Below are 13216 nucleotides of genomic sequence, written 5' to 3'. Positions count from 1 at the left end.
AGCAAGTTACCCCATTTGCCTGAGCAATGTACTGAGGGTCACCCCCACAGCTGGCGAGTACCCAGCCGATGCTGACAGGGAGCAGGGTATGTGCATTAGTTGCTCTTTAGGAGCTGCTCTGCTTCACACAGCTAAATGCTGCAGGAAGGGCAACCAGGGAGGCAGGAGAAAAGTTTCGGGAAGCCTTTTGGTAAAGGAATTACCCTACAGCCAAGACTGAAAGACTTATTTAAGCAAGACCGTTCTTACCTATACTGTCCCATTTTACTCCATTTTCAGAACTCAGCTGTACAGACACCGCTCAGATTTATTCTTTGAAAGCTGCTCAAACTACTTTGTCAGAGTGAACACCGTACAAATGGCACACAGCAACCTCTTTAAACCACAAAAATCCTACAATTCAGTGCCATTTCCACTTAACTTTTAACCAGTTTCCCTATTCCTCAGCACAGGGCCTGCTACAGCACGCATTTACCAGCAGGGTTTCATCATCTCCCTACACATAGCCCCAGGTCATGACACCTGTCGTGGCGGTGTCAGACTGAGTGGGCGGAAGAACTTCCCAAAGTTGCTGGTTCCAGACTAGCCCAAACATATAAACCCTTCCGTCCAAGGGAATTACTCCTCAGCTTATTCATAAAACCGTGGGCACTACTGCTCCATAGCACAATTAGTGGAAAGTGCAACGTCTGATAGATTATAAAGGAAGTGGTTGTGAACAACAGAATTCCTGAACTTGTTTATCTTCAGAAAACAATAACTTGAGAGCAGTGCAAGGAAGATCATGTTTTTACTAGGAAATCTGAGCAGTCTGATAAGGTGTTAGCAATTGACATTCATTCTTTCAAACTAAGCCCTAGATTATCATCTCGTTTAAACAGCTATAAATTCGCTCTGCGTATCTTCAGTCCACCACACAAGCATTAGGATACGGTATTCGAGTTAAGTATCCCTTCTTCTGCAAGCACAATGAGAAGGATTGCTTATTCTCAAAAGACAGCTTCAGCCAAGACAGCATTAGTCACAGCACTTTCTTAGCCTACATTTCATCTTCTAGATTTTACTCTCTTATCAGAAATCTGCTTTGGCTGGTTAAATGAGAACTCATAGTGCATCACTGATGATCTGCACGATCCTGTACAGCATCTCTGCAGGCTCATTTCACAGCAGGTCTACACACAGCTGCCCTCAGAGGAAACCACCGCAGTGTCCAGGGTGGCGCGCTACAACTAAGACTCATGTTGGGAGGTCATGAGCAACTTAGATGGAAAAACAGTAATTAAAAAAAAAGCTAAGACTGACCCACTTCACACTTGACAGTCACCTTTTTCTGGAAGCATGAAGACCTGTTACTCACTTGTCCAAAAAACCCTGCCCAGTTTCATAGTGAGCCCCTTGCTGCTGGAGTCACCTTTCAGTTCTGACATATGTTAGCAGTCAGAATTGTCAGTTATATTTAGTGACTCTGTTTCGGTAATTAACTTTGGGAAAACATCAATCTTTCAAGAAGAGCCACTCACCCTTTATAATTTCCATTACAATGGCTCCAGAGCACCGTATGCATGAAAGTAGACAACAAAATAATTCCAGGTTTTGAAAGAGTAAGAACATGACTAAAGCCAGATTTGACAGATTGAGGCAGGTTGATCAGTCATTTACACAGTAAGTGGAGTATAGGTAGTCTATACATTTGGGGTCTGACAATTTGTCTATGTATCATGGTTTGCTGTGGAAGGCACCAACAAAGGACATAAACCCCAAGCAGGGTAAGTGCTAAAGCCACTTCTGACTATAGTGACTGCTCTTCAGTGCACAGACAGTGTCCATGTCCATTCATTCCACTAGTTAAGTTTCAATGGAAATCAAGTTAAAAAAAAAAAAACAAAAAAATAAGGAAAGTTGTTTCTTTCTATTTTATTCTTGTATACACAATTCTGAAACCCACTAATTCTAAAAATCTTGGAGGAACAGCAGCCCCCAAATCTAAAAAAAAGAAGATGGAATGGAGAACAAAGTATAATGCTTAAGTAATGTCATGCTACATACCAAGCATATTAAAGGTAAAAATCTGTTATTCATTTAATTGTGACTGTATTCCAATCTAGAGTACAACCATATCAGAAGTTACCTTTTAAATGGATAATTTCCTGTAAGTTAAAAATAAGAATGCCTATGTAGATCTACAGTTGCATAAACATCTACGGACAAGTCCTTCCAATTAGCAAATAGAGCCTTTACAACAAAGGCTCAGCACTATTTAATATTTGAAGGGTTACCAACCCACCTTTGTGCATGTGCAAGCAAAGTATCCACACCTACCAATCAATTAAAATAATTTATTTAGAATTAGCCTACCCTAATACATATCTGCCATCAAGCCTAGGAAACTAGAGACCACCTCTACAGAGAGCCTCCTCAGAGACACACAGATGTAAAGAGGTTTTTCTTCTTTAAAAGAGTGCTTTATCATGAGAAGCATTCACTGCTAAATCAACGACCATCAGCAGCAATGCTGCTAGCTTAAGTTTCACATCAATGTTGTTTTAGCCCCATATCACGCTACTTCTTCCAGCTGTGGACTGCAAGGCTGGCAGCTTGCAGAACAGGTTCAGAGACTTTGGGGAATTTACATGTTAGAACTAGGAGTGTCTTTTGGACTATATCCACGTATTTCTGAAACTAGGCACCACACCAAGAGTATACAAGTGAAACTTTGAAGTCAGTTACAGTAGGTCTGGAGTTCAACATAAGCAAAAAACCCCACCCAGCTTTCTGAAGAGTTAAACACTCTGTGCAGCTTACGCTCACCGAGTCCTTACCTCTGCCATAAGCCCTTGCTTTCTTTGGATTCAATTTGGGTTTTAAAGGAGCTCCTGGTTTCAGCTTGGCTTTGGGGAACTGGGACAGATAAGTCATTACGGAGTGCTCATCCACATCAGGGTGGATAATTTCTTCAGGGGTAATAACCTGAAAGACAGGGCAATTAAGTATATTGTACCAATGCTTGGTTACCACATGCCAACACAGAAACAGAGCTATGACACAGAGTCTTACATTTCAGAACTCCCACATGCTAATGTGATTTCTTACATTTATTTTCCCTTTGATACACACAACATCATTTATTATCTCATGGCAAGAAAATCAAGAAGCTCATTATGGTCCCAATGTGGTTTGGGGGCTTTTTGTGCCTTGATCATCAGGGGTTCTCAGGAGACTGTGACAAACTGAACGGTGGCAAGGCAAGACTACGGTAGCTATGTTCCCCTCGAAAAGCAACATGGGGATAATTGAAACTGAAAGAATTAGTAATTCATAATCCTGTGTGCTACAGCTCTGAACTGCAGTGCTTGCGAAGTGAAACTTGTGACCAGTCTCTTCTCCTACTCCAACAATACAAGCTGCTCGGACAGCTTCAGAGACTTCAGCAATTCTGTCCAACTTTATCAGCATGAAAACAATCTGGTTTGCAAGTAAATTGTTCTCTGTTTGAAAGTCATCTTTGCAGGTGATTTCCTAAGCCAGAGAGTTTTTCTTCTGTGGAATTCAATGCAGCAAAACAAACCCACTCCATGGGCTAACAGAGCAGGGGCCACTACACGTGCACTTTTTCCCCTACTCTACATGCTGCAACACCAGCCGTCTTCAGCAGAGACGCCTACACAAAGCCTTACAACCAGAGCTCTGAGATGTAATAGTGCATTTCATTACAATTTGCCCTTTCTCAGCCAATTTCACACAAGTAAACTGTAACTTTCGGAAGTGTCCAAGCAACTTCACCTGCTTTCCTCAATCTAAATTCAAGCTAGTTGCAAGTACAAAGCTAACTGCTGTGCTTCCCGCAGGCAGCCTGCACAGCCTTACCTGTGGCACACCCAGCCAGTCATCCGCCTGCTGCATGGCTTCCCGAGCATTGTCAACTGGTTTCTTCGGGTCCCAGGTCTCCCAGTCAGGGCACAGGCCTGCAAGTACATTTCAATTGTTAGGTATTATCTGCAAGGGAGCTTCCCTAGCTGAAGAAACCAAGCACAAACTCCACAGCCACTTGTATTATGCTGCTATACAGAAAGACATTCAGAGCTTTGCAGAAGTAACCAAAACAAGATGAGGACGTTCTGCTCACTGAAACACTTCTGAGACATCAACCATCATCTCCAGGGGCCCTTATGGCACAGACATTAAAGCCAGTTCAGAGAGAGACTCCCACCCACCTAGCCTGTCAACAAAAAACGTGTGGCTGACTGAAAAGCTATACAACTGCACTGCTTTAAATTTAAGCTGTGCAAGAGTCAACTAAATTCATCACGAATACATCTAGCAATCCTTTATGTTCCATTGGCTCTCCTGCGGCAAATTTGGAAAAGAAAGTTTTAATTGCTTGCCATAGCACCCCAGATTGCATTAGATGAACACCAGCAATCGCACTAGCAAGGCTGTTTTACAAGAAGGTGAGGAAACAGTGCCTTTTTCACACTTCATCACATTACTCGCCCTAAGTAGCACAGCCTTAGCTTGCTAAACACTAAAGTTTCAGGTAGTGTGCGGCTTCTGGCTGCTCTGTGCTCCCTCTGCAACCCTATTTCAGGAGAACACACGAAGCCTCCTGCTGTGCCCTGAAGTTGAAAGGTTGTTGGCACTTGCTGTGGGAACAAGTCTTTCTTGCATTTAGGAGCCAGCATTTGCGCCTTTGTCCCTTGCACCCAATACAAAGCTTAGACGCGGCGCCTCCAATAATGCAATCACATGTTCTGCTTTAGGCCAGTATTTCTCTTGGCCAAGTCGTCTACAACTTGCTGCTTCCCACAGCTGGCCTCTTTGGACTTGGGTTTTCTTGAAAGCCTCATTCCCGTCTCCAGCTCAGCAGTGAAAACCTCCTCCCACAGGAACAGCACAGCAGCCACCAGGAGGGCGAGCAAGGAAACACTGACCAGAGCAAAGGACTTACCTGGAGCACAGCTGTCAACAAGAGCCCCCAGCGCTTTGCCATCCTGCCAGTTTTGATTGAAGTTTGTGATTGGCAAGTAAGGAATTTTGTTCTGGATCCAGCCCAGCAGCCTCTGCTTAGGGGTCTGCTTCTTTGCATCATCATCACCTTCATCCTCCCACACTGGCATGGAAATGGAATAGTGGAGGATAAGGGTCCATATCAGGCCAAGGATCAGCTTCAAGTTTCCATCAACTATGGCTTTACTATCTGGAAGACAAAAGACATACATCTGATTATTTCCCACCCTGAAAGAAAGAGGCATGTTTTTAAAATACTGTGCCTGCACTCATGCCCAGGTAATTAAGGACAAGAGGAGTGACCCAGGTCACTGCAGGCACTTGCTCAGGCAGAGACATCATTCTTCATGCCCTGTATTAGATGGGACGAAAGAGAAGAGCCCACGGACTCAATGCTCTCTAGCTGTCTTGAAAGCTCAGTGCTCTCCAAGGGTGGTGTGACTCGCCCTTGAAGCTTTTCAACATTAAGCTTAGGAGAACAGGCAGTTTAAGATCCCTGGTATTTTGCATTTGGATGATAACTGCCACCTGGTATTTTTAATGGCATTTGTATCTTACGAAAGAGGCCTAACAGCATGCAATGGAGTTCACAAGAACAGCATCCCATCTGTTCAAAATGCCCCAGAGCATACCTAAAGCACCATTTAGGAAACTGCATTTATATACACAAACATGCCTCCACACACACACCAATAATTTGCATTAAAAATGGTAGCAAGAAAAGTGCTATATGATGAAGTCCAGCAAAGCCAGAGTTTGGAATTAGAACAAAGTCCAGATATATCACGACCTGGGTACAAATGGCAAAGCGGGGAGTGGAGGTCCATTGGGCATCCTTCACACCATCACACTCCTGCCTGCACAAAAAGTCATCACTTCACACTACAAATAGAGAGTTAGAAGAAAAGGAAGAGCCAGCTCTGGCAAAACCATGTCACATTCTAGCCTAGGAAAAGTTTATCATCACAGCAGCCATGCCACAGCTCTACTTTAAGACACACCATGCAGCTGAGTTTAAGGCTTCTGGGCATCAAGATCAGATTGTCGTAAGAAGCTGTCTGAAGGGGCAGGATATTTTTCCTGCATCGGTTTGGCCTTATGAAGTGACCTCTACAGTTTTGTGAATACTCTTGCAATTTACTTTGTTTTTAGTGAGTCACAGGTCAGATGTACTCCCTGTGAGCTTGTAGTTGCTACTCAGGTTTCACTATACTTTTAACAGCTCCAGTTTGTCCAAGCTCAACAAAACCAGGGTTGTTCTGCAACATTATGGGATGCCCTCAACCTCACTGATCCTTTCATTCACAGCAACATGTTACAGCAGAGTATTTTTCTGTTGTTTTCCTCCATTACAATGAAAACTACTAAAGAAACCCCTTTTTAGTCAACAGAAGTTACAAGTGACTTGGCATCAGCTCCCAGAGCAGATGCTGGGGTAAAGACAACTACAGTGGTATAAACTCACTTTCATGTCACCGAAACAATTGTGTAGGGATCTTAATGAGTCCTAGCTAGCAAAGGAAAAGTGTTCAGTATTTGATGGCTTTCTCCAGATCAAATTCAGAGTGTTTACAGGTAGAGTCCTCCAAGCCAAGCGTCACCATGCCCAACATCCACTGGGCATGCCTTACTTGCTCCTCTTCAGCTACAGAGGCCGCAGCAGCAACCCAATACCATCTTATCAACACAAAAAGATCTCCCGACTTTCAAAACAAGTGATTATACAGAATAGTGACCAAGAACAGTAAGCACCAGGGTGTTCCCTTTAACCCAATGCTCAGGCAAAGTGGTTAATATTTACATGGTTTCACAATAGGGCGGTATGTCCTGAACAGATAATACTGTAACTTCAGACCTTGAATGGCGTTTGGCCTTCCTGGATAATTAATGTCTAGTTTCTACTCAGATTTTATTTGTATTGGATTTTTTTTTTTGACATCAGTTTTGACTAATCTTACAGGATTACAGTAAGTGTCTGCCACTTGACTGCTCATTGCTGACTTAACATCCAGTCTGAGATATACAATAGATAGCTATGAGGTGATTAAGCCCCACTGGGTTTTAATTACAGGTTCCAAGGTAAAAGTCTGCATCACGTAAGTAGTACGTCTCCTAGCGACAACTAAACAGTCCCTACTGTTACCCAGTTCCCCCCCTCTTTCCAGCTGAGCTGCAAACTGGTCAGTGGAGGGAAGATGCTCCCTTACAACCTATTAGGGAAAGCTTTCTTGAAAGAAACTATCAGAGCAGAAGGAAGAGCTGCATTTTACATAAGAGAGACACCCAAAGCCCTGCTGGCAGGCTCACCACGGTGCCTGCAAGCTAGAATTAAGGGCTGCAGTGTGCAAAAACCAGACTGCCTGTATGAGCCCCCACTCCCCGTGCCTGCAGCACCTCTGACCCGTGCCCCCACGGCAGGACCACCCGCTCACACCACACCGCTGGAGCGTACTGCCGGCCATCGCACCCCCACACCAGAAATGCCTCCGAGCTTCGGTTTCAGATTTATACCGACATCGGCATTTTTACCAGAGCGCACGCAGCAATGATTTAGTATGCTACAAGTAAACTTGTTTCAGAAAGCCATCCAGCATCCCCCAGGAAGGAAAGCCAGCAGGACAGAGTCACCTCGAGCACACTGCTACGCACACATTACTCGAGATAAAGAATGGCCCGTTTCATGTTTACAGCACATAAATAATGTCTATATGTGGATGCACTGTGGTTACTGCAGCAACTGGCCACGTACTCAGAGCTCCCTCCAGCACCCCATCACCATCTCCGAGGGCACAGCTGGGCAGTGGTCCTTGACCTGGGGAAAAAGAGTCTGTGCACAAGACAGCTTCACATCGAGAGCAAGAATATCCCATCTCATCAGCCTTGTTGCAGAGAGGCCGGGCACAGGGCCGCTGCCCCAATGACAGGAAAAGGCCACCACAGGAATGGGATGGCTCTTCTTCCCCAGGGCTGGTGCCATCCCTGCGATTGCACTTTGTTAGCAAAGTTAGCAAGCTCTTACAGCCTCCCAGCTTCCTGACAGGCATTGGGATCTCATGATGTAATTTTTTCCAAGCCTGCTTGTAGGAGGGCTTGTCTGCTTTCATTTGGGGTAGGGAGGAGGGAAGGAGGGAGGGAGAAGAATGCTTGGGCAGGACAGGAGACCTTATCAGCACCCAGCAGAGCCACCTGCACACCCTTCCCACAGGCACCCTGCTCCCAGCTACAGGGGATCCCACCAGCAGCTCAGCCCCCAGCCAGCCTGGGCTCACAATCTCTATCATGATATAAAAGGACCCTCCAGGTTCAAGAAGAGACCACAGTCCAGCCCAAAGCAGGCTTGGCTTCCAAGCACTGGTGTAAAGCTCAGCTCCGCCCGAGCATTCAGACTCTCCAGAAAAGCCTCCACTTTAGTGCTGCCTTTTTAATTAACTGACTAAAAGCATTCAGTGCATTCTCCTCAAGGTCTCTCAGGCATTAAGATGCAAGCAGCACCCAGGAAGACAAGCATCCGTTAACAGGTCCTGCACAAGGAGCACAGAGCTGGCCCAGAGAACCCTGAAACCCTCTTAGTACAACCAAGTTTGCAGGCATCCCCCACCAGCTCCGCGTGCACGCTGCCAGTGTAATACTGCCAAGGTTTTGGAACAGTAGAAAAAAAAAAATGTGTTTCCAATGACACTCAAGCACCAACAATCGTTACTGCAGGTGCTGCCATGTACCCCAGCTCAGCTGGCTTTCCACTGAATTCTCCCCATTCCCTAGTCTGCTTCAAGACACTTTCTGGCCATCCCAGGCTGGAAAACAGACTACGTGAACGGATTATATGCAGATCTTGCAACACTGCTTTCCTACTACAAAGATTACTTTTAGGCATACTTATTACTCACATGATCTATACTTTGCAGCTTTACAGAGCCTTTCAAGCCATGTTTTTCAATTGCTCCTCTGGAGCTCATCATAAATTTACAACGTAGAGATGCACGCTTGTTGTGGTCAGTGCTTCAGAACCACAGTGCAACAGCCCAGCCCCTCAAGGATGCACATCCACCATCAGTAGCGTTTGGCTTTCAGCTTCAATGAGTTAGGTAGACGGGAACAAATTGTCTACTTTCAGCTGAAATGCAGAGTGTGTGTTTACTCCATGGCACCAGGCAAGTTTCCGCAGATTAAAGGAGCCCTCTCCACGCAGGCGACAGCCACCGATCCCCACCCTCCCATGGCTTGGAGGAAGTGAGCTGTCACATCTCATCCGCCAAGATAATTTAGCAGGGCTGAACAAACTCTTTACAAGCACCATTATTCACAGCTTTAACATAACCTTTTTTTGAGAAAGCATGGTCATCTGCGTAATTTGCTTTATTCACATTACAATGCCTATGTTAACATCTGCAAGATGCACTTACACACATACCAGAGCGCACTCGCTCGCTGGTTCACTGTTTCACTGTACCTGGTAGAAGATGCATGCTTTGGAGATCAAAGCTCCTGCACAGCTGAGTCATGCCACCGCACCAGCAGCGGAGCAGGATACCTGCTGACAGCCATTTGACTTGTACTTTCAAAGAACACATTTTTATGGGGAGGCCAGGCATGAAGCAGGAATCTATGCCACAGGACGTCTTGCCTGCCTCTGATGAGTACTTGGGAGGACTTCGGCTCAACAGAAACACAGACAACCAACTTTAGAGGTGCTATCTAGAACAGCCAAAGGGTTTTGGAGGGCTTTTTTTGTTGGTTTGGGCGTTTTTTGTGGTTTGGGTTTTTTAGTGGTTTTGGAGTTGTTTTTTTCCATTAGAACTAAGACTTTTGGAGCTGTTACATGCAAGTCCTCCTGACACTCTGCTGTGAACTCAGAATTTTTGAGTGCTGTTAAGTGGACCACTTTCAGACAGTCTGCAAGTTATCATGGCTAAACACACGGTCCTGAACCAGCAAGGAGCAGAAAAAGCAGAAACACTCAAGTTTGGAATTAACACAAACCTTCATTCCCACCTACACTGTTCAATGTGCATTTTAACTTCAGTTACTCCAATTTTAACTTGCTTTCCTCCTCCAAAAGTACCCGATGACAATCCAACATCAACAAAATAGCAACAGCCGTCAAGCAAGATGCAGCCCTAGCTCAGCTACACGCAGGCAGAAGCCGTCTGCAGGGACAGGCTGCAGTCAGCCCGCTGCCGAGAGGTCCTGGCGTCGGGATGCAACTCGACATGACCTACACGCTGACTGCTGGGGAAAACCTGCCAACAAGACTTAAGCCGTTCTGCAGAATCAACACCAGCATTGAACAAGCGAGCACTCACTCTTCTGTAAAAAAAAAAAAAGAAAAGCCTATATATAGCCTACAACATTAAGTTTTATGTAGGAGTATCCTGCTTCTTAGTCAGCTATTAGGATTTAAGTGGCTGCCTGGTAGGGTGAAGAGGAAAACAGACTGAACCAGAGCTCGTTTGCTTCCCCCATCACACCTCTGAGTCTAGATTGTAATTCTTACCCTTTTATTATCCTATTAACTAAGTGGCAACTGGCCCAAAAAATGGATTATGGCAATTCCATAGGCCGGCACTACACACTACCAGTCTCAGTCTTGAAAAGGAACCAAGTTTTAACTGCTCAAGCTGATTTATAATTGTTGATCTATACTAAATATTAATACAATATGTTACACTTGGACTGTTACTATCACACTCCTTAAAGCACAGACAGACTTTAAAGTGCCTAGCCTTCAGCCAGCAGCGTGACTAGCCTGAGCCAGCAATGTGACCAGAGACAAATGTATGTCGTTTTTATGGCTTGGGCCACAAAAAGCTTCCCAACCCAACCTACCAAGTGGAAAACCGCCAACGCTGCAGAGCTTGGTCCTCTACATTTGTGCTTGCAGCTGCCCCAGGAGCAAGCGCCAGAACTGAAACCTGGTATTGATTTGAAGCTTGCAAATTCATCTACTCCAGTAGAGAACCCTAAACTCTACCTGCAGTAACTGGCTTGAACTATATGACCTTCATTAGGTCTCTTCAAAACTAAATTATTCTACAATTGAAAAAAAACCCAGTGTTACAGACAAGTTTGTGACTACTATCTTTTGCTCATGTGCAAGTCTGCTTTGCGTTCACATTAAGCACAAGTACTACCCAAACTGTGGCAACACTCCTTGAACTCTGCCCTACAGCAGAGCTGCAAGTAATTTTCTGTTGGACAATTAGTGGAAACAAGATAAGCTACCACAGCAGACAGCTTCCTTACTAAGTCAAGCTAGTAATACAGACTGTGCGAAGTCTTGTGAAACAAATGAAGGACTGAAAAAGCAACTTTTGAGTAGTGAATCTTTTTTTGAAGCAGTTTCTTGACTGAGGCTGCAGTCAACACGGCTTGTTCAGTCTGAGCAAAGTCATCTCAGAAGTTTTGCTGTTGATCTTCACACGTGGAAGTTCTACCACAACCAGCACTGATCTTTGCATCCAGCTTCTCTAAAAGGTGGTCACCCTGTCCAATCTTGATGTCTTCCCCCATTTACAATTTTGTTTTATGCATTATATGGAGGAAGAACCCAAAATGCATGGTCCTTAACACAAAACAAAGGAGCAGTCTCAACAACAGCCCTTAGTCCCTATTTCCAGATACAGAAGGAACTTTGTATAGCACACAAAGTTCATGTCAGTTATGGATCATAGAGATTGTAGGAATTTTAAATCCTGGTGTCTTGAAGTTTCTAAGCACTTCCCCACCTCTAATTATTCTCACCTATTGTTAAAAAGCTATAGCAATTGGGGGACAGAAACTCATTAGGGCTTAATATTCTGCAACAGTGAAAACTCCACATTGAACTGAGCTTTTCCAAAGCCCTGCTCTGCACTGTGTGCGTGCCAAACAGAAGTATGCAGATGAGACAGAGCTGAACAAGCTGCCTAAGGAAATTCTTTGCTGAAGCATACAGTATGTGTTCACAGGCTTACCACGCCTGCTAAGGACATTAGTGACATCCCTTGTAGGGATAATATGTCTTTAAATCAACTACATGGGTTCCTCAGTTGCAGTATGTTCTCAAAGCACAATTTCCTCCGATGACCCTTAAGCCCAGGTCCACCTCGCAGCTTCTCAAGGCTCAGCGCGTTGTCCAGCCACGTGCAGCCGGCTTACCCCATGAAAGCACAGGCTGTGCACAGGGTTGGCTCCAGGGCAGCTGAACTCCAGCCAGTTTTGTAGATTCCTAGCTGTGACCTGCTAGCCTCTAACAGCACTGCGCTCCAGCCCCACTGCATCTCTGCTTCTCAGCGGTGTTTGCAGTTGGTGCTGTGACCCATAGGAGAGCTGCTCCTCGGCATCCAGATTACCTGAACACCAGCAGGCTTTCAGCTCATCCACTCCCAGCTTAGCTCCTGCAGTGTGCCGAGACACAGACAGCAGTCAGCTTCACTAACGAGCCTCAGGGTGTTCATTACCTGAGGAAGTGTATCTTCAGGAAGTCTAAGTGATACACCATGTACACAGCAGATCCACCAAGCTTTTTACAAGGTGAGTTTTTCAGAGGAGGAATGCCATTTCACTAGAGGGTTGTAAGAACAGAATGCTGATCTGGGCACAGACAGAAGGACGGAAAAAAAGTTGTTTGTTTTTTTTTTTTAAGGGGACAGAAACCAATTTTCCTTTATGCTTACCAGAGTGTCTGGTTGTTAAAAAAAAAGTAAGATTCCTTTGTGAGAGTCAACTTAGGATTTGAGATATTAAACACTACAATTCAGAGATTTTTGACAGTTTTTGCTTTAACTGGATTTGAAACCATCCAGATCAGTCAGAGAACTTCAGGCCACTATCGCACCCATCACCTTGTACAGTCCACTAGTGCATACTGGGCCTCTGGAAAGGATGTCTCATGAGGTGGAACAGGCAACTGTAAAAATAAGGTCAAATCCAGCCCTTTCAGTGCAGGCTTGGCAAGAAAAAGTCACACAGATTTTTAATACAGAAAAGAATAAAAAGAATCAAACTAGTGGAGCTCACAGGAGTGAAATACAGATTAAAATAGCTCTGCCCAACTTCTTAATGGGCACCTGGAGTCCACTTAAGTCTCACATCCAGAAAAGAAAGCCATAACATGAAGCAAGTTTAAGCCAGCAGTATAACAACAACAGCAACCAACCCAGCTTGTCCAAGAAAAAGTGGAAACCCAAGGGGGTTGGAAGAAGTCGAGAATTTCAAAATTAGGAACTGTTCG

General features: G+C 44.8%; 1 protein-coding gene across 6 annotated transcripts in view; it reads right to left on the bottom strand.

The window, feature by feature from the left end:
* Positions 1-13216, bottom strand: part of FLNB (filamin B) — a 72830-nt gene that overhangs the window by 43436 nt on the left and 16178 nt on the right. For all 6 annotated transcript variants that reach the window (XM_076346346.1, XM_076346341.1, XM_076346343.1 and 3 more), the window contains exons 2-4: positions 4946-5194; positions 3865-3962; positions 2820-2967 (exon numbers count right to left, since the gene is read on the bottom strand). In XM_076346346.1, the coding sequence (XP_076202461.1) occupies positions 2820-2967; positions 3865-3962; positions 4946-5194 (495 nt within the window). The remainder of the gene's footprint in view (positions 1-2819; positions 2968-3864; positions 3963-4945; positions 5195-13216) is intronic.

Source organism: Aptenodytes patagonicus, chromosome 8 (genome assembly GCF_965638725.1).
Source record: "Aptenodytes patagonicus chromosome 8, bAptPat1.pri.cur, whole genome shotgun sequence".
NCBI classification, from domain to species: domain Eukaryota; kingdom Metazoa; phylum Chordata; class Aves; order Sphenisciformes; family Spheniscidae; genus Aptenodytes; species Aptenodytes patagonicus.
Note: the sequence above shows the minus strand (reverse complement) of the source record. Positions and strands in the feature narration are given on the sequence as shown.